Raw genomic sequence first — 25440 nt, forward strand, 5'->3', positions numbered from 1 at the left:
TCTGCCTCCCGGGTTTGCACCATTCTCCTGCCTCAGCCTCCCGAGTAGCTGGGACTACAGGTGCCTGCCACCACGCCAGGCTAATTTCTTGTATTTTTAGTAGAGACGGGGTTTCACCGTGTTAGCCAGGATGGTCTCGATCTCCTGACCTCGTGATCTGCCTGCCTCAGCCTCCCAAAGTGCTGGGATTACAGGCGTGAGCCACCACACCCGGCCCACTTTTTTCTTAATCATATATCCTAGATATCTTACCTTGCTATTAAATATTATTCCACAGAATTATTTTAACGGCTGTTTGGTTTTCCACAGCATTTGACACATAACTTATTTTTAACACACATCTCTCCTTGTGACATATTTTTAGTATTTTCTTTTTACATTATTATAAGCAAGGCTTTAATGACCATCACATATAAATATTAGCATTTCTCAAAGTAAAACTATGATAATAGTGAGAATAAAATGTTAAGTATCCAACTGGTAAAAATTCAATGTTAAGTATTCAGGTAAATGTTAAGTACCTGAACAGGTAACATTGAGTCTATGAATATTTTCAGTCAGTCCCTCATTTATAAGCACCTGTGATTTTTTGGTTTAGAGTTTCATCCTGCATAAGGTTCATTTATGAGACAATATCCACCGGGACTACATCTAATCAAAGTGAGCATGATAATAGGCGTTCACATAGCACATGCTTTGCTTTGTGTGAGATAACTGTATTAGGATCAGCCTGAGGTACAAAAAGCAATGCAGATTAGAAATAGGCAATGTTTTGATTACAAATTAGAAAGATGGCAATGTTTTCAGCAATATAGTGCAAGTGTTTTGAAGTTTAGTAAAATCTCATTCTAGAAAGTCAGCGAATGACTAAGAAAAATTTTACTTAAGAAATATGAGCTATTGAAACAATGGCCTTATTATTTTAAGAACCTTCAGAAGCAATATATCAAGACAGTAGGGCACAATGTTTAAGAGCCAGACTGTGGAACTGGGCTGCCTGGGTTTGAATCCCAGATCTGTTACTACTAGAAATTGACTAAGCTGATCTTGGTCATTTTACTGGCTGCTATGGTCTGAATGTTTGTGTCCTGGCAAAATTCTTATGTTGATACTTAATCCTCAATGCAATAGTAATAAAAGGTACTCACCTTTTATTACATGACCCTTTAGGGGTCATGAGGGTGGAACTCTTACGAAAAGGATTAGTCTCCTTGTAAAAGAGGCTTGAGGGAGCTTGTTTGCCCCTTCCATCATGTGAAGACACATAGAGGACACCATCTGTGAGAAACAGGCCCTCATCAGACACTGAATCTACTGGTGCCTTGATCTTAAACTTCCCAGCCTCTTGAACTATGAGTGATAAAGTCATGTTGTTTATAAATTTCTCAGTCTAAGGTATTCTTTATAGCAGCCCCAATGGACTGAGACACTTACCTTTGCTAGTGCCTCAATTTCCTCAATCATGTGAAAGGGGATAGTGCCTTCAGAAACTTGCTGAAGGTAATAAATAAACTGTAAGCACGAGGCACTTAGAACTGTGTCTGACTCGTTGCAACTCATATGTAAATGCTAGGTATCATCATGAGTGTCAAGACACAAAATTTCTCTGGCATTGAGAGGATCAGATATAATTGTTTTAGCCCTTCCAGGACAAAGATAATGGTTAAACACTGTGGCACTATTCTACTTCCTTTTTTGCTAATTATACAAAACCTATTCTGAAAAGCACATTTCACCGCCTGCTCAGAGGCTCCAGTTGGTGGCCAAGAGTACATCTCTTTTCAAATAGTTGGATTAGGTCCTCATGCTGCTGTGGTCATTGCTGGTCATCTTTGGTGAGTTCAATACTTTGACTGAGAAGTGAGGTGGCAGCCGAATGAGGTCTACTGCTCCCGAAAGGTCGGAGGTTTTATCGGAGCCCAGGGACTGGCGGGGATGCTCAGGTCCTGCCTGCAGCTTGGGCTTCAGAGGCAGATGCAAAGAAGTAGGCTGGGGACAGTGAATTTGCAGCACATCCATTAAGCATTAAGCACAATGCTTAACATTCAAGGTGGACCACTTTACCATTTGCTGGTCATGAATTGCTATTTTGATATCTTAGATCTCATTGAGTAGTATAATGTTCTCATAGTAAAATGTTCATAATATTAGCATTTAGCACTGCCCTTCTCCTCCATGAACACCGATTATTCAATTGTTATCTATAAGATTTGGGTTCAGCAGATGCATTGAGACCCTTTGCTAATATTCCTCTGTTTAATTGTGGACAACGAGGGAGATGACAGCTGCTGCTAGAAAATAAGATTCCTGGGTGAGTGTGGTGGCTCATACCTGTAATCCTAGAACTTTGGGAGTCCAAGGCAGGTGGATCACCTGAGGTCAGGAGTTCGAGACCACCCTGGCCAACATGGTGAAACCTTGTCTCTACTAAAAATACAAAAATTAGCCAGGCGTGGTGGTGGGCACGAGTAATTCCAGCTACTCGGGAAGCTGAGGCAGGAGAATTGCTTGAACCCGAGAGGTGGAGGTTGTGGTGAGCCAAGATCATGCCATTGTACTCCAGCTTGGGTGAGAGAGTAAATAAGATCCCTTTCTCTATGCTGTGTAGGCACTAAATAAATATTTGTTATTGGAATAAAAGGGCTCTAATGTGAAATATGGCCGTAGGAAAGAGACTGATTTATTGATTTCTTGGAACTCTCACAATGTATGTTTCCTGATGAGCCCTTTGTGATCATGTTGTCATGTCGGTCTACCACTTGAAAAGTTTGAGTGTGAGATAGAGTGGTGGGGATGGTGGAAGGAAAATGAAATCAAGAAGAGTCACTAAATATCCAATGTGGGTATTTTCGACAATCCCTTTAGTCAAGCGTTGGGTTTGCAACTAGCCTTGTGACTACAATGAATGACAGTTAGATGTGTGCTCGAGGGAGATTGAATTGTTAGTAATGAGAGATTAGGGAAATAGAAGAGAAAGGAAAAATGGAAAGAAGTTTTTGAGCAATTTACCAGAGCAATATAAATTTATAAATTATGAGGGTGAATGCTGTGTACTAATTTCTGGCTTTTGATCTCCTCACAGCTGCAGTCACTGAATGGGCAGGTGAGTCCTCCTTGTCTTTGTTGTTCTTGGTCTCTGGCATATCAGTCACCCAACTACCCCAGGATTCTATAGAGGTGGCTCTGGGAAGCCTGTGAAGATGTCTTAATATTACTGCCCTCTAGGCTGACATGTTCTGAGGTCACGCAGCCTGTTTCCAGCACCGCTTGCACGTTTGGGTGACCAGGTGCCACCTAGCCTTCTCAAGACCCCACATGCTTGCCTCTTCTTTAAAAGCCTGGCTTTAAGAAGGGCAGTAACATCTGAAAGAAGGCATGCAGATTGAAGAGAAGAACAATTTGGAGAGAATTGTTTTCCTGCCCATAGGACTGCAATGCCTCATTATTGTCTGGCTGAATGCTGAATGTTTTCACAGCTCTGAAAACAGTTATTTATAGAGGAATGTATCAGAACTACAAACTTCTGCAGGGTCAGAATAAACATGTGTCCTCACTGCTTCTCTAGCTCTAGCTCAGGAGTCAGCAAGCTTTTCCTGTAAAAGGCAAGAGAGTAAATAGGCTAAGCTTTTCAGGTGTATGCCATAACTACTCAATGCCATTGCTGTGGTAGCAGGGAAACAACCAAAGACAATATGTAAATGAATGAGGTTGGCTGTGTTCCAATAACATTTTATTTACCAAAACAGTGTTGGCCAGCTCACAGGCCAGAATTTGCCAACCCGCACTCTAGATTTAGTATTTAGTTTTGACTTTTTAAAAATGCATGTATTACTGTTCTAATCATAAAGAGTGAAATAAAGCTAATTTTATTTCACTCTTTCTGAGTTAAATCTGTGCTCAGTGAAGGAAGTCAATGGGAAAAATATTTTATTCTATATACAGAATCTTCACATAAGCCAAGACAAAATCTAAAGAAAGGGAGAATTGTTCCCTTGCCCATTGAATGCTGGCTACCAAGTGGAAGGGGCTCTTTGGGCTCTAAGTAACAGTGTGGAGAAAAGCAGATCCTGCTCTCACCTTGAATGGAACAAGAGTGTCCAGGGAGACATTCAGGGGTCCTACCTGGAACTTGCTCAGGAGCAAGTCTGGTCTCTTGCATTCATTTTGTCCCACATAAGGTCCCGGAGTCCCACCCTGTGATACCCATCACTCCACCGTCTGTCTGGATGGAAATTAGAGGAAACCTCGATCAATACTCAGGAGGTTTCTGACCATTAGTGGAATCATGCCAAGACAGCAGGCTCTCTGAAGTGAATCACCTACAACCATTCAGAGAACAGGGCAACAGCCACTTCATTCTCTTTCTTTTCCTTTAGCAAGAGTTTCTCAGAAAACTGAGATGTTCTTCAGAAGTTTGAGATCTTTTCTTTTTAAAAAGAGTAAGAGAGAACTTAGTTCAGCATGATGTACTGGAAAGAACAGGACTTATATAGCCAGAAAGACCAAATTGAAATCATGGCTTTGCTATATACCTGCTATGTAGGCTGGGCAGTCACTTGGCCTCTGAACCCCAGTCTTGTCTCTGGGGAAAAGTTTCTGGCCTGTTGAGAATTACAATCCCCTGCAAGGTTTGAAAATGCTATTCAGCAGAGCAGCTGAAAAGGTCTTTCTGTCCCCATCCATTGCCTCAACGCAGTCTTCTACCACATTTCCTCTTTTCAGCCCCACCCATACACTGCACTCACCACCTGGGACCTTGCCCTTGCAAAGCTTTGAGAAATACCATTTGCTTTTAGTTTTTGCTGTTGCTCTGGTAAAGATATTTTTCACTGAAATTCTTGTGAAAAAACATTATTCAGTCCTGTACATCTCGCCCTGAGTTAAATCTTTGTGCTTCTATTTATTTGCTTTGCCTAAGAATTTCTTGTTCACAACCTACCCTTCTCCCTGCCCCCTACCACTGTCCCTCCACTGCAGTTCTCCTCTGTACTCTCTGGGGGTCAGCACGATTCTACTGGGCACCTCTGTAGGTAGAGCCACTCTCAGCCAGTTGCTGGAGGATTTGGAATGCCCTGAGGATGCAAAAGTCAGCTTTGGGACTTGTTGCCCTCCCCTTCTAGGGCCTCTGACTCCTTGCACTCTGCTAATGGTGCACACAGATTAGAACTCTTGAGGTTGCACCACAATGACAGCCAGCATAGAGCCAGCACACTTCTGCTGAGGCCTCCAAACTGCCAGGTGGTTGGCATTGGAGCCATCACAGCCATGCTAGAAGCAAGTGGATACAAACTGTCACACAAACCCATTATGACTCTTTGGGGTTCCCCGATATGAAACTATGGACTAACTTATGTCTACCCTATAGGTAGGACATCACTCTCAGAGGGTTTGACTTCAAGTCACCTTCATTTATTCAGTATTCCCGAGTCCACCCCATCTCACAGACCTGAAACCCATTATTTTGGTTGCTCTTGAAGTGCAGTTATGATGACCTCTTATTCCTCCTCAGCCATCACTAGCTTCTGCAACAAAGACATCCCCCATTAAGGCTGTGAGATTTGTGGCTCACTGAGTGGTCCATAAATGCCAGCACCATTGTGTGCTTCTCTCACAGAATCCTTAAGACAGCCGATGACAGGCAAATGCTCTTTGTTGTTCCATTTCTCAGATGAGAAACTGTAACTGAACTCAGGTCCAGCTGCTCACTGCTTGCAAAGTCCAATTAACAAGAGAGAGATCTGGTAGAAAGAAAGTGACTTTTTAATTCCAAAACTTAGCTGAGGGGAAGTAGTACAGGCTTCCGCCTTGAGGGTACCATTTCTACTTCTGGGGCAGAAGGCAAGGCCTTTTAAAGGGGGACTTGGTGTGAACAGCATGCAGGGGAGGGAGTGAGGTGGTGCAAGTCTACATGACTTGCTTTGGATGTCATCTGTCAAGTGATTTGGCTGGCACCAGTGTGGGCAGAACTAGGTTGTAAATTGAGGCAATCTTCTGGTGAGAGAGAGTTCTAGAGGCATCTGGTTTGCTTCGAGTTTCTGTCTCTGGAAGCTCTTAAGTAAACACATAGCTAGATATGCTTTCAGTGCAAGGAGTGGATGATGGAGATAAGGTAAAAATTATAATTGCATGAAAAAGGTGAGGGATAGCATTAGGAGATACACCTAATGCTAAATGACGAGTTAATGGGTGCAGCACACCAACATGGCACATGGATACATATGTAACAAACCTGCACATTGTGCACATGTACCCTAAAACTTAAAGTACAGTGAAAAAAAAGAAAAAGGTAAAAATACTTCTTTTTTTCTTAGAAAAATAGGATACTTGGTTACAAAACCAAGGTTCAAAGAGTAAAGTGCTTTGTCCAGTATCACACAGCTAATAATAGTAGACTTGGATTCAAAACAGTGTGATCTGGCTCTTCATCACTAGGTTAAACGTTGTGAGAACTGAAATCAATCAGTATCTCCTAGTGGTGACGATGACTCTCTCTGGCCGCATCTTCACTTCCAGGCCTCCGAGCTTTAGCGTCTCTCCAAGCAGATTCCTCTCAGAGCTGCAAGCCGGCTCACCCTGCTGCTCCCACTTGCTGGTCTGCTGTTATGGACTCGTGATCATCCACTCCTCACTGCTCTCCATCCTTGGGCTTGCTCTTGGGGCAGTCTGCCTCTTACCAAGCAGTTTGAGGATATGAATAATTCCTAACGACCAACTCAAAGTCTCACTTTGTCATTGGCAGCCAGAGCCAGCGAGGCTGCCTGTCATGCCGTTTCCAACAGTGTCTCTAATCATGACTCCTCTTCCTATCCCCAGTGGTGTTCTCTACAGGAATCTTTCCTGTTTGTGGAGGAAGACTGTATCAGTGGTTTAAAAGTTGGCTTGATTCCAAGTCCCACGGTGGAGTTTCCATGAGATCTAGTATCCATTTGCAAAGGAGGCCACAAGTCTTGAATTAAGTTAATTGTTTCTCCTTCTTAACTAATTAACTGTTAACTCCTAATTAAGTTAACTGTTTCTCCAACCAATCTTTTCTGCCCTGCTAATTATATATATATAAATATATATAAAAATATTTAATTTATAAATAAATAAATATATAAATAATAAATAATAAAAAATAAATAAACATATATAATAAATCTATAAATATATATATAAAATACATATATAAAATCAGATTGTTCCCCAATGTCCAACAAGTAATTCTGGTTCTGCTGAAATAGCCAGTAGCAAACCATACATTTTGCCAAAAATTATACTTCCAAACGCCACAGATTTCCTGTGGCTTTTTGGCTGTAGCTCTGCAGTAGTATTTTATGAGTCATCATATCTCTTATTTTATTGACTTCTGCTTCCTTCTACTACACATCTGACAGTCATGATACAATTGAATAGTGATAGGAAAGATTTTTATTTGAGATATAACTTAATTCCTTACTTTGTGGTCAGAATCCTCTACTATAATCATAAAATATGAAGATGTCATAGACATAAAACATAGTCTGGTACCATAAATAAATGAAGTGACAGGGTCAAAATTAGAGAACCTGTGACCAATTTAAGGAAAGCAACCTCTGGGGAGGACATTTGTCTTTGGCAATAGCTTTTTTCTTTATATGATCAGTCTCTGGGAACTGAGCCTTGGATTAAAAATAATCTCTACTTCACTAAATGGATGAGAAAAATTTTCTGAAGGCATTCAAGTAGAGAATTCAAGTAGATAATTAAAGATACTGGATCTTATTCCAGTAACTGGCATATTCCCAATAATCTACGCCACTTGATGGTTTTATCTGATGAGGCAAGGAGAGGGGATGGGACCTGAATTTATAACACAGTATAGAGCTCTGAGGGCTGGATGAAGGCATGGGGGATGAAAAAATAAAGTGCCCACTAAGGACAATGGTTTCCCTGTGTGGTGTCACCGATGGAGAAAGCTGAAGATGAGGTGTTTATCAGAACACTCCTTCATGAACATTGAAAAACCATGTTTACCTTGACACCTCTGCAATAGACTGAATGTTTGTATCTCCCTCAAATTCATATGTTGAAACCCTAATCCCAATGTGATGGTATTTGTAGGTGGAGCCTTTGGGAGGTAATAAGGTCATGACGGTGGAACCCTCATGAATAGGACTAACGCTTTTATAAGAAGAGGCCACAGAGTTAGCTGATTAGTTTTCCACCATGTAATGGTAGAGCGAAAAGTTGGCAGTCTGCAGCCTAGAAGATGGCCGTCATCACAACCTGACAATGCTGCACCCTGACCTCAGACTTTCAACCTCCAGAATTGTGAGAAATAAATGTCTGTTATTGATAAGCCACTCAGTTTATCAAATTTTGTGATAGCAGCACAAGCTAAGATATCCCCTCAGGAAACACGGGATGAAACTCTCAGTAATTAAGGCATGGATTGGAACCTCCATCTTGTCTAAAGAAGTAGAGGCTATGCCTGAGACCACCTCACTGCCAATGGAGTCTGTCTGGGTTCTCTGCAGAAATGGCAAATCCGGTTTCCCTCCTTCTCTTGCAGATTCGCTGAACCTTGTGGCGCCCTCTTCTGTCTTCGAAGGAGACAGCATAGTTCTGAAATGCCAGGGAGAACAGAACTGGACAATTCAGAAGATGGCTTACCACAAGGATAACCAAGAGTTATCTGTTTTCAAAAAATTCTCAGATTTCCTTATCCAAAGTGCAGTTTTAAGTGACAGTGGTAACTATTTCTGTAGTACCAAAGGACAACTGTTTTTCTGGGATAAAAGTTCAAATATAGTAAAGATAAAAGTCCAAGGTAAAACCCTCACTTCTGTGGGATGGGCTGGGTAAGAGACCATGGCAGCAAGGCAGGGTGGGCACTGGGTAGGGGAAAGCTGCTCATGGGCTAAATATAGACGGGAGTGCTTGTGGTTTGACCATCAAAGGAGCCATGATGGGTGAGAGGTGTCTAGCTCTGAATGTCCTGTTTGCTGGGGTTGCTTCTTACCAGAGGCTTTTCAGCAGGAATCTTAGCTGTCACTGCTTTGGGGACTATTGTGATCCTTCTCTCTAGAGCTCTTTCAACATCCTGTGCTGACTGCCAGCTCCTTCCAGCCCATCGAAGGGGGTCCAGTGAGCCTGAAATGTGAGACCCGGCGCTCTCCACAGAGGTTGGATGTTCAACTCCAGTTCTGCTTCTTCAGAGAAAACCAGGTCCTGGGGTCAGGCTGGAGCAGCTCTCCGGAGCTCCAGATTTCTGCCATGTGGAGCGAAGACACAGGGTCTTACTGGTGTGAGGCAGAAACGGTGACTCACAGGATCAGAAAACAGAGCCTCCAATCCCAGATTCATGTGCAGAGCAAGTATCATTGAGGCTGAGCCTGGAGAAAAAAGATAGGAGTGCTATAGCTTCAGCTTGGAGTACTAGTCTGTTTCTTTGTTTAACTCCTGTCCTTGAGGAAAGTGAAAATTAAGCTAGAAAAACCCTCGAGGTTGCGGCCAGGCGTGGTGGCTCACGCCTGTAATTCCAGGACTTTGGGAGGCTGAGACGGGCAGATCATGAGGTCAGGAGATTGAGACCATCCTGGCTAACACGGTGAAATCCTGTCTCTACTAAAAATACAAAAAATTAGCTGGGCGTGGTGGTGGGCGCCTGTAGTCCCAGCTACTCGGGAGGCTGAGGCAGAAGAAAGGCGTGAACCTGGGAGGTGGAGCTTGCAGTGAGCTGAGATCACGCCACTGCACTCCAGCCTGGGCGACAGGGCGAGACTCCATCTCAAAAAAAAAAAAAAAAAAAAAGAAAAACCCTCCAGATTGCTCCTGGCTTCCTACTTTATAAGAATCAGAAATGCACTAAGCCCCTTATAATCTTTCTTTTTTTTGTTGTTAGTTAAGTAATATTCATTGATCAAGACTTCATTGATGACTGACTGTATGCCTTGGCATTTAGTAGTGGGTGGGACACTTCAAAAGGCAAACCACCTGCTGTCTAATGGCTCTCCAAATGTCTCCATATGATGAGATTGCAACACAAATTGACTTATTAGAAGGCAATGTAGCATCAGGAAAAGCAGATGTGAATGAACAGAGTGGTCAGAGGAGAAGTTGTATTTGGTTGAACCTTGAAATTAAGAATGATAGAGGAATTATTATTGGGACCGTTGTTAGGAATAATGACTTTTCCACTGCAAGACTGGAGATATCAGTGCCCCTCTATATTCTGTGCAAAAGGTGTCTGTGACTCATCCAAAAAATTGAACAGTTTCCTGTCTCATGGAGTGGATGATCCATCACAAATTCTTTTAATATTACTACCCATGAAATTGGCCAGGGTTAGGGCATTCAAATGTCTTTATCCACATTCCTGAATGATAATTGTTATAGATTCCCTACCTCCATAGGAATGCTTATAATGGATTATCCATACAATCTCCACACTCCCACATTTTGCATTAGAGAATGGAAACAGTCAAACCCTGTTCCCAGAGTTTCCCTTAGAGTTCTCACCTGTTATCTTATATCCATCTAGGAATCCCCGTCTCTAACGTAAGCTTGGAGATCCGGGCCCCCGGGGGACAGGTGACTGAAGGACAAAAACTGATCCTGCTCTGCTCAGTGGCTGGGGGTACAGGAAATGTCACATTCTCCTGGTACAGAGAGGCCACAGGAACCAGTATGGGAAAGAAAACCCAGCGTTCCCTGTCCGCAGAGCTGGAGATCCCAGCTGTGAAAGAGAGTGATGCCGGCAAATATTACTGTAGAGCTGACAACGGCCATGTGCCTATCCAGAGCAAGGTGGTGAATATCCCTGTGAGAAGTGAGTGACACTCTCATTCATATCTTCCGGAAAGTCCTAAACCAAGGTCATGATACACAGGAGTCCTGAGGAAATTTCAGGAGGCCCCAGGGATTAGTGCTGTGGAGAACCAAAAGCAATTTGAAAATGGGTTACCCTTGCAGGTTAGATTGCTGAACGGTTTCTTTTTGTGGAAGGAAATATAAAGAGGGCTGTAATTGATTATGAAGCATAAGCATTCTTGCAATCCTATGATAGGATAATAAAACATCTATTACATGAAACCTTTGGGCTCTGGGCCAGGCAGTGTCATGGATCTAAAAGGTTCATAGTGGTAACAGCCTGCTTCATTTTATGTCATCTCCTTCAAAGTGATTAGAGTGTTTCTAGCTTGCCAAAATTGCACCCAAAGGGAGACATTTGGAGCCATGTTATTGGTGATTTACTGGTGTGGAAAATTACCTGGTGTTGTAGCCAAGTAGCCTTTTCCGTTCTAACCCAGTCCTACAGTCCTGAACTGGGCTGAATAAACACACCTAAATATATGCTTAGAAATGCTCCTATGTATCAGTTTTCCCAGGAACAACTATAATATTATAGAAATCTTAAAATTATTTCCTAATAAAAAATTATGGGATACAAAAGAAAAAAAGAAATACGAAGAGGGCTGGATGGGCACAGGAAAACAATCAGATGAGAACAACAGATGACCGTGTCCGTAGGCAGCACCCAGAACTGATATTCCCCTCAAACGTCTAAATATATTGTTGAGAAAATTATCTCTAACTGTTCTAGTGGGAATGTGGGAATGGAAAGTATGCAACAGCCATGGGGCCAGGCCCTTTGCTGAGCCTGCAGGATGGGAGTTTGTGAATCTATTGCAGCATCACAAATCTTTTCTGATAGCCCCTCTGTGTCTGTCAGTTCCAGTGTCTCGCCCTGTCCTCACCCTCAGGTCTCCTGGGGCCCAGGCTGTAGTGGGAGACCTGCTGGAGCTTCACTGTGAGGCCCTGAGAGGCTCTCCCCCAATCCTGTACCGATTTTATCATGAGGATGTCACCCTGGGGAACAGCTCGGCCCCCTCTGGAGGAGGGGCCTCCTTCAACCTCTCTTTGACTGCAGAACATTCTGGAAACTACTCCTGTGAGGCCAACAACGGCCTGGGGGCCCAGTGCAGTGAGGCAGTGCCAGTCTCCATCTCAGGTGGGTGGGTGTTACCTGGATACAGAGTTTGATGACAATGGCTGTGTCTCACCAGCCTGGAGATGTCTGCTGTGTGTGAAGAGGGGGAAGGTGATCTCAGTGTCCAGTTGCTTCTCTTCTCCCCACACTAACCTGAAGAGTACAGACTACACTTCAGTGATCTCTTACATGAATTTGTATTTACCATCCCTATATAGCATTTATAAGAAGGGCCCAAGTCTTTCACCTCTGGGGCTGAAGCACTGCTTTCTTTCCTCAGGACCTGATGGCTATAGAAGAGACCTCATGACAGCCGGAGTTCTCTGGGGACTGTTTGGTGTCCTTGGTTTCATTGGTGTTGCTTTGCTGTTGTATGCCTTGTTCCACAAGATATCAGGTTGTATCTACTATTTGGATTCTCCATATTTTGCTATGACCTTTCCACTACTGATATAGATTGAAATTACAAAAAAAGAAGAGAGAAAAGAAAACCCTCCAAAATCCAATAATTTCTTTTTATGCTTCATAATTCTGCAAGGCTCTGTGCAATGCTCAGTGTGGTCATACTGCTAATTATACAATATGTCACTGTTCCCTGTGCATAGTCACTTGAGATTAAATTATTTACACATTCTTTCCATGCTTGACTTTTAAACTAAAAAGTCTAATTCTTAATTGCCATTTAGTAATTTTCAATAGATATAATTAGTTTATGTACAACGGAGCAAAATGTAGTAAGGAGCTAGATTTAAAGGAACACAAACAATTTTTTTTTCTTTTTGAGACAGAGTCTCACTCTGTTGCCCAGGCTGGAGTGCAGTGGCACGATCTCGGCTCACTGCAAGCTCTGCCTCCTGGGTTCACGCCATTCTCCTGCCTCAGCCTCCCGAGCAGCTGGGACTACAGGCGCCCACCACCACGCCCAGCTAATTTTTTGTATTTTTAGTAGAGACGGGATTTCACCATGCTAGCCAGGATGGTCTCGATCTCCTGACCTCTTGATCCGCCTGTCTTGGCCTCCTAAAGTGCTGGGATTACAGGCGTGAGCCACAGCGCCTGGCCAGGAACACAAACAATTTAATGTGCTCTTTTTTCTTTTTATTTATCTATTTCTTTTTAGCCACCTTCTTTATGAAAAGAGCAATGACTCCTTGAATTCTTGGATCCATGATAGAGACCATAAGAAGCCATCTTCACCCACATGTCTGGCCGTTGATGCTGGCTATAGTTTGCAGTTTCAGCTGAGAGTCAACTAGAGCACATATACGCAGCCTCTCAACATGGCCTGGATTTCCTCACAGCATGATGACCTTAAAGTAGTCAGACTTTTAACATGTTGATTCAGGCTCCAAAAAGCAAGTGTGATAATGAAGCTGCAATACATTTAATCAATGAATTTCAAAAAGTATGATGTTGTGTCACTTCTACGACAATTTTATTATGTCCTGGTGCTTCAAACTTGCCTAGGTATCAGTGGAGAGGGCACAGACTTCACCTCTAAATGGGAGAACTGTCAAAGAATTTTAAGCCATATTTTTTAAATTTCCACATATAACACCATAAGTTTCAATCTGCTATGCCTCCAAACCCCACAATACTGTCAAAAGCACAAGCTTCTTGGCTGTCCTCTCCGGAATCAGCAAATGCTCCATGGAACAAGTGATTTCAGAAGTTAGGTTTTTCTCCCTGAGCCCCTCCCCATGTTTTGTTGAAGATTTTTGTGTCTATGGTCATCAGGGATATTGGCCAGTAGTTTTCTTTTTTGGTTGTATTCATGTCTGATTTTGGTATCAGGGTAATTCTATCCTTGTAGAATGGGTTAGAGAGAATTGCCTTCTCTTCAATTTTTTGGAATGGTTTGAAGAGGGTTGGTATTAATTCTTTATACATTTGGTAGAATTTGACAGTAAATCCATCCAGTCCTCGGCTTTTCTTTGTTAGGAAGCTGATTGTTAATGGTTCAATCTTGCCGCTCACTATTGGTTTATTCAGGTTTTCTATTTCTGCCTGATTCAATCTGGGTAAATTGTATGTTTCCAGGAATTTATCCATCTCCTGTAGATTTTCCTGTTTATTTGTAATAATCTCTGATGATCTTTTTTATTTGATATCAGTTGTAATGTCTGCTTTTTCATTTCTGATTATATTTATTTGGGTCTTCTTTTCTTGGTTAGTCTAGCTAGCAGTTTATCAATTTTGCTTATCTTTTCAAAGGACCAGCTTTTGTTTTATTGATCCTTTGTATTTTTTTTAGTCTCTATTTAATTTAATTGCGCTCTGTTATAATTTCTTTCCTTTTGCTAATTTTTAAGTTAGTTTGCTCTTGGTTTTCTAGTTCCTTGAGGTGCTTCATTAGATTGCTCATTTAAATTCTTTCTACTTTTTTGACGTAGGTGTTTATTGCTATAAACTTTCCTCTTAGCACTACTTTTGCTGTATCCCACAGGTTTTAGTACGTTACGTTTCAATTTTCACTTGTTTCTAATATTTTTGATTTCCATCTTAATTTCTTCATTGACCCAATGGTTGTTTAGGAGCATGTTGTTTAATTTCCACTTATTTGTACAGTTTTCAAAATTTATCTTGGTATTGATTTCTAGCTTCATTTCCTTGTGGTCTGAGAAGATACTTGATATGATTTTGATTTTAATAATTTGTTGAGACTTGTTTTGTGGCCTAACATATGGTCTATTCTGGAGAATGTTCCATGTACAAGTGAGAAAAATGTGTATTCTGTAGCTGTTGAACAAAATGTTCTGTAAATGCCTGTTAAGGCTATTTGGTTTAAAGTACAGTTTAATTTCAGTGTTTCTTTGTTGATTTACTATTCAGATGATCGGTCTAATGCTGAGAGTGAAGTGTTGAATTACCCCACTATTATTGTATCAAAGTCTGTCTCTATTTTTTGTTTAAGCAATATTTACTGTATGAATTTGGGTGCTCAAGTGTTGAGTACATATATATCCTCTATATTCTCTTGCTGGATTGATCCCTTTATTTTTGTCTTTTTTTTTTTTACCGTTATTTATTTATTTATTATTTTGAGGCGGAGTCTTACTCTGTCACCAGGCTGGAGTGCAGTGGCACAATCTCTGCTCACTGCAACCTCCGCCTCCTGGGTTCAAGTGATTCTCCTGCCTCAGCCTCCCAAGTAGCTGGGACTACAGGTGCGTGCCACCACACCCAGCTGTTTTTTGCTTTTTTTTTTTTTTTTAGACACAGTCTCGCACTATCGCCCAGGCTAGAGTGCAGTGGCAAGATATCGGCTCACTGCGAGTTCAGCCTCCCGAGTAGCTGGGATTATAGGTGCCTGCCACCCTGCCCAGCTAATTTTTTGTATTTTCAGTAGAGACGGGGTTTCACCATGTTGGCCAGGATGTTCTCGGTCTCTTGACTTCCTGATCTGCCCGCCTTGGCCTCCCAAAGTGCTGGGATTACAGGCATGAGCCACGGCACCCCGTCTATATATTTTAAGTAAAGAATTTAATCAATTTACGTTCAAGGTTATTATTGATATGTGAAGTTTTCTTCCTGTCATATTGTTAATTGTTGTCTGGTTGTTTTGTGTATTCCTTGTTGTTTTTTCTCTTAGTGTGTATTTTCTACATCTAACAATCATGGGGAATTTAAGTGGTTTGCAATGCTTACTCAGCCAGTACCTGACGACCAAGCCTCAAACCTAACTTTGTTGCACCTCCTGGCTTTACCTGTGCATTTTCATGATGGTAAGTATTGTCCTTTCGCTTTCAGGTTTAGGACTCCCTTGAGCATTTCTTAGAGGGCTGGGATAGTGGTGACGAACTTCATCAGCTTTTGCTTATCTGGGAAAGATTTTATTTCTCCTTATTTATGAAGGTTATTTTGCTGGATTTAATTTCCTTCACTGGCACTTTATTTATTTTAGCACTTTGAATATTTCATATCGTTCTCTCTTGGCCTGGAAGGTTGGAGTGTATTTTTTGTTTTGTTTTGTTTTGTTTTTCTTTATAGGTGACTAGAGGCTTTTCCCTTGCCATTGAAAAAATTCTGTCTTTGTATTTGACTTTAGACTGTTTTATTATAATGTGCCATGGAAAAGACCTTTTTGCATTGTATGTGCTTGGGGATCTCAGAGGTTTTGTATCTGGATGTCCAAATCTCTCGCTAGACTTTAGAAGTTTTCATCTATTATTTTATTAAATAGGTTTTCTAACCTTTTCATTCTGTCTTTGCCATCTGGGACCCCAATAATTTGAATACGTTTCCAAAAGTATTCAAAAATGTGCCAATTCTTGGTCCTCCAGGTGACTTAATCACATACCCGAAGTGGCTATGCTGGGCCAGGCAGGTGAAAGGGTTCTCAGGCCCCTGGGCAGCCAGCATGGTTTGGGCAATGGCAGTGGCTGTGGCAGGTCCACCCTCTGAGTCCCAAACAGTGGATACTGGTGTCGGTAGTGGCTGTGATAGGCTGGGCAGGTCAGACTCCAGACCTGCAGATGGTGCATGCGGGTAGGTATCAGTTGTGGTGATAGTGGCAGAATTGGTAAGCCCAACCTCAGGTCCCCTGGAGGAGTGTTAGGTGCCATCATGGTGGACTGGGCTGGGCAAGTCCCTGGCCCCCAGGCTGTGTGCTCTGGCATGGTCAGGGGAAGGGCAAAACCATGCTGGGTGGGCTTATCCTCACGCTCTCTGATCCTCTCTACTCTCTTTTCTCAGCAGTTCTTCACTATCTTATTACCACTTCAATGTTTATAAACAGACTTGAAAACTCTTTTGCCCAGCCTTTCTAGTTGTCCTTAGTAGAAGATGGTTCAAATGCATTCATTAACCATTACTGGAAGTTTGAAGGCATCTACCTTTTACAACCAACATAATCCTTAAGCTGCCACGTCTTTTGGCATTTTCAGCATGACTATATGTTTTTGTAACATATTATTTCTAATTTGTCAAGAATTTAGACAAATCAGAGTGATTTGTCATACTGAGCCCTATTAATATTTCACAAGTCAAAAAAAATTACCAATGCCCCTATTATTGTGTCAACCACATATGGCAGGTTTACATATATTATCTGTAATTATCAAAAGTTATTTTTAAGTGTGCCTTTTTGGGGAGACAAGGTCTTGTAAAATGCTTTCTTACGCTTATCTACTACAACAGGTGAAGTAAATTTTGGAACTCATTAATTTTCTTCCACATAGTAAACATTTAAGCCAGTATTTTATTTTTTACTTCCAACTTTTATTTTAGGTTCAAGAGGTTCATGTGCAGGTTTGTTACATAGGTAAATTGGTTGTCTTGCAAGTTTGGTGTACAGATAATTTTGTCACCCAGGTAATCAGCATGATACCAAATAGGCAGCCCTTCCTTCCTTCCTTCCTTCCTTCCTTCCTTCCTTCCTTCCTTTCTTTCTTTCTTTCTTTCTTTCTTTCTTTCTTTCTTTCTTTCTTTCTTTCTTTCCTTTTTTTTCTTTCTTTCTATTGACAAAGTCTCTGTCTCCCAGGTTGGAGTGCAGTGAACAATCTTGGCTCACTGCACCCTCCACCTCCTGGGTTCAAGCGATTTTCTTGCCTCAGCCTGCTGGGTAGCTGAGATTACAGGCACCTGCCATGATGCCCAGCTAATTTTTGTATTTTTTTTTAGAAGAGATAGCCTTTCACCATGTTGACCAGGCTAGTCTTGAACTCCTGGCCTCAAGTAATCCACCCACCTCGGCCTCGCAAAGTGCTGGCATTACAGGAGTGAGTGAGCCACCATGCCTGGCCCCAATAGGTAGCTTTTCAATCTTCACTCTCTTCCCTCCCTCCACCCTCAAATAGGTCCCAGTGTCTGTCGTACTCTTCTTTGTGTTCATATGTACTCAGTGTTTAGCTCTCACATATCAGTGAGAACATGTGATATTTGGTTTTCTGTTCCTGTGTTAATTCACTTAGGATAATGGTCTCCAGCTCCATCCATGTTGCTGCAAAGGACATAATCTCATTTTTTATAGCTGCATAGTATTCCATAGTGTATATGTAACACATTTTCTTTATCTGGTATACTGTTGATGGGCATCTAGGTTGATTCCATGTCTTTACTATTGTGAATAGTGCTACAATGACCATATGCATTCAGGTGTCTTTACAGTAGAACGATTTATATTCCTTCGGGAATATACCCAGTAATGGACCCCTTGCCAAATGGTAGTTTTATTTTAAGTTCTTTGAGAAATCTCCAGACTGTTTTCCACAGTGGCCGAACTAATTTACATTGCCACCAACAAGGTGTTAAGTGTTCCCTTTTCTCTGCAACCTCACCAGCATCTCATTTTTTGACTTTTTAATAGCCATTCAGACTGGTGTGAGATGGTATTTCATTGGGTTTTGATTTACATTTCCCTAATGATTAGTGATATTGAACATTTTTTCATATGATTTTTGGCTGCATATATGTCTTTTTTGGAGAAGTGTCTGTTCATGTCCTTTACCCATTTTTAAATAGGGTGGTTTGGTTTTCGCTTATTGATTTGTTTGAGTTCCTAGTAGATTCTAGGTATTAAACCTTTGTTGGATGCACAGTTTGCAAATATTTTGTTCCATTCTATAGATTGTTTATTTACTTTGTTAGTTTCTTTTGCTGTGAAGAAACTCTTTAGTTTAATTAGGTCCCATTTGTCAATTTTTTTGTTTTTATTGCAATTGTTTTTGGAGTTTTCATCATGAAGTCTTTTCTTTGGCCAATATCCAGAATGGCATTTCCTAGATTTTCTTTTAGAGTTTTGTATTAGTCTGTTCTCACAATGCTATAAAGAAACACCCAAGACTGGGTAATTTTCAAAGGAAAGAGGTTTAATTGACTCACAGTTCCACATGACTGGGAAGGCCTCAGGAAACTTACAATCATGACAGAAGAGGAAGCAAACATGTCCTTCTTCACAGGGTAGCAGGAGAGAGAAGTGCCAAGGAAAGGGGGAAAAAAACATCAGATCTTATGAGAACTAACTCACTATCACGAGAATAGCATGGGAGTAACCAGCCCCATGATTCAATTACCTCCCACCGGGTCCCTCCCACAACACGTTGGGATTATGGGAACTACAATTCAAGATGAGATTTGGGTGGGGACACAGCCAAACCATATCAAATCTTTATAGTTTTAGGTTTTACATTTAAGAATTTGATCCATCTTGAGTTGATTTTTGTATATAGTGAAAGGTAGTGGTCCAGTTTCAATATTCTGCATATGGTTAGTCAGTTATCCCATCAGCATTTATTAAATAGAGAGTCCTTTCCCCATTGCTTGTGTTTATCAGCTTTGTAGAAGATCAGATGGTTGTAGATGTATGGCTTTATTTTTGTGTTCTCTAATCCATTTCATTGGTCTGCGTGTCAGTTTTTGTAGCAGTACCATGCCATTTTGGTTACTGTAGTCTTGTGATACAGTTTGAAGTTGTATAGTGTTATCCCTCTAGCTTTTTTATTTTTATTTTTTTTGCTTGGGACTGCTTTGGCTATTTGGGCTCTTTTTTGGTTCCAAATGAATTTTAGATTTTTTTTTCTAATTTTGTAAACAATGTCATTGGTAGTTTTCTAGTTTTCTTTGAATCTGTAAATAGCTTTGAAGAGTGTGGCCATTTTAACAACATTGATTCTTCCTATCCATGAGCATGGAATGTTTTTTCATTTGTTTGTGTCATCTCTGATTTCTTTCAGCAGTGTTTTGTAATTCTTGCTGTGGAGCTCTTTCATCTTGTTGGTTAGTTGTATTCCTAGGTATTTTTTCCCTTTTGTGCAAGCCAGTATTCTCAAGTTCAATGGAAGTTTTATTTTTTAAACAGATGATCTAAGTAAGTCTTATATTACACTTCTTCACCCCTCTCTGCTACTTTATTCCCAAAATATCTTTCCCAGTTCCTCATTCTTTTATAGAGCCTCCTGCCTCATCACTGCTCTTTCAGGGGTGAAATGGCCACCCTCTGTTTGGGTAACCAACTCCGCTCTGTTTCCTCACCTACAAAACGAGAAAGTTACCTCAGATCTACGCCATGATACACGAAGCCCATCTTCAACTGTTTTATACTTACAAAAGACAATAGTTGTTCTTTCCCGTGAAGACAGTGTAGGGTGTCTGTGTTGGTCTTCTTGAGATAGCACAACAAAATGCCACAGATTGGGTGGCTTAAAGAACAAAAACTAATTTTCCTTTTTTTTTGAGACGCAGTCTCACTCTGTCATCCAGGCTAGAGTGCAGTGGCACCATCTAGGCTCACTGCAAACTCTGCCTCCCGGGTTCATGCCATTCTCCTGCCTCAGCCTCCCCAGTAGCTGGGACTACAGGCACCCACCACCACACCTGGCTAATTTTTTGTATTTTTAGTAGAGACGGGGTTTCACCGTGTTAGCTAGGATGGTCTCGATCTCCTGACCTCATGATTCACCTGCCCCGGCCTCCCAAAGTGCTGGGATTACAGGTGCAAGCCACCACGCCCGGCCCCCAAAATTAAAGGCTGGGAAGTGTAAGGTTAAGATACCAGCAAGATAAGTTTCATTCTGAGGCCTCTTCTCTTAGCTTGCAGGCAGCTACCATCTTGCTATGTGCTCACACGAATTATTCTTGTGTACATGCAGAGAGAAAGAGCAAATTCTCTGTTGTTCCTTCTTTTTTTTTTAATTATACTTTAAGTTCTGGGGTACATGTGCAGAACGTGCAGGTTTGTTACATATGTATACACGTTCCATGGTGGTTTGCTGTACCCTTAAACCCATCCCTTCTTATAAAAACACTAATCCTATTGTATCAGGGCTCACTCTTATGATCTCACTTAAAATTAATTACTTCTATAAAGGTTCCATTTCCAACTATAATCACATTTGGCATTAGTACTTCAATATATGGAATTTGGGCAGGACACAAACATTCAGTTTATAAATGTGCCCAAGCAAGGACAAGTACTAATATAAGCCTCCTAATTTGTCACTGTTGTTATTGATCAAAAAGTCCCATTGATCAAAAAGTAAGTCATATGGTCATAACCAAATGCAAGTGGTAGAGAAATAGTGTCTACCTCTTTGCTGACAAATGACAGAGTCACATTGCAAGACAATGCATACAAGAAGACAGGAACAAATTGGGAGCCTTTACCGCATGGATCTACCACATGGTTTTTGACCTGCACTTCCACTCTTGTAACTTTAAAAAAATTTAATTGATTTTTAATTGACAGATAAAAATTGCATGTATTTATGTACAGCATGATGTTTTCAAATAAGTATACATTGTGGAATTGCTAGATTGAGCTAATTAACATATGTATTGCCTCACATACTATCTTCCTATTACTTTTTAGTTTACAAGCTCACAACCACACAAAATTATTTTCTACTAAATTTGCTTCCAAAATTAGGCTGCTTCAGAAGTTTTCAATTTCAGGTCATGGCTTTGACCTTCAGATATCCAACCTTTTTTTTTTTTTTTCAGACAAAGTGTCACTCTGCTACTCAGGCCAGAGTGCAGTGGTATGATCATGGCTCACTGCAGCCTTGATGTCCCAAGCTCAGGTGATCCTCTTGCCTCAATTTCCCAAGTAGATGGGACCACAGGCATGCATCACCATGCCTTGCTAACTTTTTAATTACTTCTGGAGGTGACTTTATATGTTGCCGAGGCTAGTCTTGAACTCCTGGGCTCAAGCGATCTTCTTTCCTTGGCCTCCCAAAGCACTGGTATTACAGGCATGAGTCACCAGGCCTGGCCAGATATCCCAAACTGGCAATTTATTTCGTGGTGAGTTTCATTTAAGACAATTCTTTCTTTCAAGTAGATGACTTAATTGGGACCACCTCAATTTATCAAAAGATGATCTAATAACTAAAGAAAGTCAGCGTCTTGATCCCTTTCCTTCCATGAAGGTCCTCGGATCCCTACATAAATTAGCCATACCCTAAATCATTCACTTTTGAGCTTTGCACAGCATAGAAATATAAGGGCAAGGCAGTGGCTGTTGCCTAATGAAAGCAATGCTTTCTTTCATTGGCTAATCTCTTATCATGAGGACCATGATACCTCTATGTCAACCTAAAATAAACTAAAATAAACTATTAACATAGTCCCTTTCAGAGTGGCCCAATATCTTTTATTTTTTCTTTAAAATAAACAACTGAATAAATATGTTACAAATACATCTGGTAAAACATTCAAACAATATCAAAGAATATGACAGTAAAAAGTAATCCTTTCTCTCACACCTGTTCCTGGACCTCTTGGTTCCCTTCCTCAGAGGCTCCCACTCTTAGCAATATCTCATTTATTTTTCCAGAGATATTTTAGACTTACATGATGTCATTGTATACATACATATTCTTTATTTTCACACAAATAATAACATACTATGTGCTACACTTCACTTTTCTGTGAATATTATTTGAGAACTGTTTGATATAAATATGTATAGAACTGTAACATCTTTTTAATGGAGGCAAAGATTCTATTCATGGATTTGCAATAGTTATCTTAATGTTAATGATTACCTATTAATGGAGATTTAGATGATCTCAAGTTGTTTTCCATGACACACAATGCTACAATAATTTTTCTTTTAGATGTCATTTCTTACATGTACAGTATGCCTGTGGAATTAATTCTTATAAATAAAATTTCTATATTCAAATTAGATACCTTTCTAATTTGATAGATATTGTCAGGGTTACTCATAGTTGTACAAAATTATACTCCCATAAGGACATGTCATAAACACGCTTGTTTATGACATACCAGCCACACAAAGTATTGTTAAGTTTTGATTTTTTTGCTTGTTTCTCAATTGAGAAACATTACTGCCCTGTAGTTTTGATTTATGTTTCTGTTTATGGTGAGCTCTTTGTTCACATAGTTTCATCGTTTTACATTGGGTTTTTTGTCTCATTCTTAGTGATTTGTAGATGATCTGTTTATACTAAATATATTAGCTCTTTGTCTGAGGTATGAATAGTGAAAAGGGTCCCCAGTCTGCAGTTTGCATTGCCTTTCGTATTGAAATTCTTACTATAAAAATAATTATTTTTATGTGGTCTAACTTATCAGTATCTTCTTTTATGGGTTCTAGGTTTGGTAACCTATTTTGGAAGGTCTTCCCCATTCTTAGATGATAAAAAAGTTCTCCTTTTCTTTCTTTCTTTTTGTTTTTTTTTTTCGAGACAGGGTCTTGCTCTGTCACCCAGGCTAGAGTGCAGTGGTGCAATCTCGGATCACTGCAACTTCAACCTGCTGGACTCAAGTGATACTCCTACCTCAGCCTCCTGAGTAGCTGAGACCACAGGCATGCACCACCTTGACTGGCTAGTTTTTGTATTTTTTATATATATGGGATTTCTCCATGTTGCCCAGGCTGGTCTCGCACTCTTGAGCTCAAGTGATCTACCAGTCTTGGCCTCTCTAAGTACTGGGATTACAGGTGTGAGCTACTGTGCCAGGCCCATATTTTCTTCTAGAATTGTATCACTTTATATTTATGCTTAAATTTTTGATCCATCTGTTACTGGAAAGGGGTCTGAATCCAGACCCCAAGAGAGGGTTCTTGAATCTCAAGTAAGAAAGAATTCAGGGTGAGTCCATACAGTACAGTGAAAGCAAGTTTATTAAGAAAGTAAAGGAATGAAAGAACGGCTATTCCATAGGCAGAGTAGCACCAAGAGTTGCTTGTTGCCCATTTTTGTGGTTATTTCTTGATGATATGCTAAACAAAGGGTGGATTATTCATGCCTCCCCTTTTTAGACCATATTGGATAACTTCCTGATATTGCCATGGCATTTGTAAACCATCGTGCCACTGGTGGGAGTGTAGCAGTGAGGGCAACTAGAGGTCACTCTTGTTTCTATCTTGGTTTTGATGGGTTTCTGCTGGCTTCTTTACTGCAACCAATTTGATCAGCAAGGTCTTTATGACCTGTGTCTTGTGCTGACCTCCTATTTCATCCTGTGACTTAGAATGCCTAACTGTCTGGGAATGGGGCCCAGTAGGTTTCAGCCTCATTTTACCCAACTCCTATTCAAGATGGAGTTGCTCTGGTTCAAATACCTGTGACACATCCAGAAATCTTTTCGAAAAGGTACTGAACTAGAATCTAATCTTTTTTCAGATAGCTATTTCATTATTTCTATGTGCTTTATTTAATTATCTTTTTAAAGTACAGTGGTGCCTTTATAATATCCTATGGTATTGTGATATAAGAAGAAATTATTTAATATATTTGGTCTTTGTCCCTAGTTCCTGACCCCTGAGCTCCTAAAACTCTAAGAATTCCTTGAGTGTTGAGTGTCTTTGGTATGCTAATGAGATGACTCTCAACAAAGGGGCTCCTGGATAGCTTCAATATGAGAGCTGGTTTTCAGAAACACCAACCTTTCGATTAGAGGGTTGGAACTTCGAACCCCACCCCTGGACCTCTGAGGACAGGAGAGGGACTGAAGATTCATCTAACCATCAATTGCCAATGATTTAATCAATCATACCTATGTAATGGGACTGCTATAAAAATCCTAAACAATGGGATTTGGCAAGCTTGCCAGTTGGTGAATACATCAATGTACTGGGAGGGTAGAGCACCCCATTTCCTTGGGAACAGAAACTCCAGTGTTCAGTACACTTCCAGATATTGTCTTACCTAAACTTTTTCATTTGGTTGTATATTTGTATCTTTTATAACATCCTTTGTAATAACCCAGTAAAAGTAACTGAAGTGTTTCTTCAAGTTCTATATAGGAAATTATTGAAACTGAGGAGAGAGTCCTGGGAATCCCCAATTTATAGTCATTTGGTCAGAAGGATATGAGGCCCATGACATATTATTGGCATCTGGAGTTGGGGGCAGTTTCGCGGGACACACTCCTTTACCTGTGGGGTCTGCACTAACTCTGAGTAGTGTCAGAACTGAGTTTAATTGTAATTAGTGTCCTAAGAGTTGGAAAATTGACTGGTATGGGGAAGAAAAACCCCACACACACGGCGACAGAAATGTTATGGATAAAAGCAGTTCAGCTATACGAAATATCTGATACTATTCAGATCTATCTTTGATGCCTTATGCTGTTTGTGTGTATGTCAGTATGTGCATACGTGTGTTTGTGTGTGTGACTTGTATGCCTTCACTTTATAACAATACTTTTTTTCTTCCATCAAGATTGTTCCCATCATGACTATGTTATTCTTACAGAACTTTTCTGGATATTATTGCTTATTTATTTTCCCCACAAACAATATAACCAGTGTCTCTCAAGAAAGTATTTTTGTTAGGTTTCTCTTAAATTTTGAGATTAATTATGGAAGAATTGACAGCTTTATAATGAGAAATGTTTCTATCCAAGAGTATGTCTACTTTTGGTAAATTTTGAGTCATAGTATTTTAGAGTTTTACTTATATAGGCTTTCACCATTTCTTGCTAAGTTTACTCCTGAGATACTGATTAATTTTTGCTATGATAACTGATTTATTGAACAAGGGTACTCTTAGAGTGCAACCATAAAATTTAAT

The 25440-nt window shown here is 40.5% G+C and overlaps 1 protein-coding gene across 2 annotated transcripts in view; it reads left to right on the forward strand.

Moving 5' to 3' along the window:
- The first annotated feature begins 1745 nt into the window (after window positions 1-1745).
- The window catches only part of FCRL2 (Fc receptor like 2), a 30545-nt gene continuing 6850 nt past the window's right edge, over window positions 1746-25440 (forward strand). For both annotated transcript variants that reach the window (XM_012511489.2, XM_003258642.4), the window contains exons 1-7: window positions 1746-1835; window positions 3083-3103; window positions 8534-8791; window positions 9050-9334; window positions 10505-10792; window positions 11696-11974; window positions 12234-12350. In XM_012511489.2, coding sequence (XP_012366943.1) covers window positions 1805-1835; window positions 3083-3103; window positions 8534-8791; window positions 9050-9334; window positions 10505-10792; window positions 11696-11974; window positions 12234-12350 — 1279 coding nt within the window. In that variant the 5' untranslated portion in view covers window positions 1746-1804. The remainder of the gene's footprint in view (window positions 1836-3082; window positions 3104-8533; window positions 8792-9049; window positions 9335-10504; window positions 10793-11695; window positions 11975-12233; window positions 12351-25440) is intronic.

This window comes from Nomascus leucogenys, chromosome 12 (genome assembly GCF_006542625.1).
Source record: "Nomascus leucogenys isolate Asia chromosome 12, Asia_NLE_v1, whole genome shotgun sequence".
NCBI lineage: Eukaryota > Metazoa > Chordata > Mammalia > Primates > Hylobatidae > Nomascus > Nomascus leucogenys.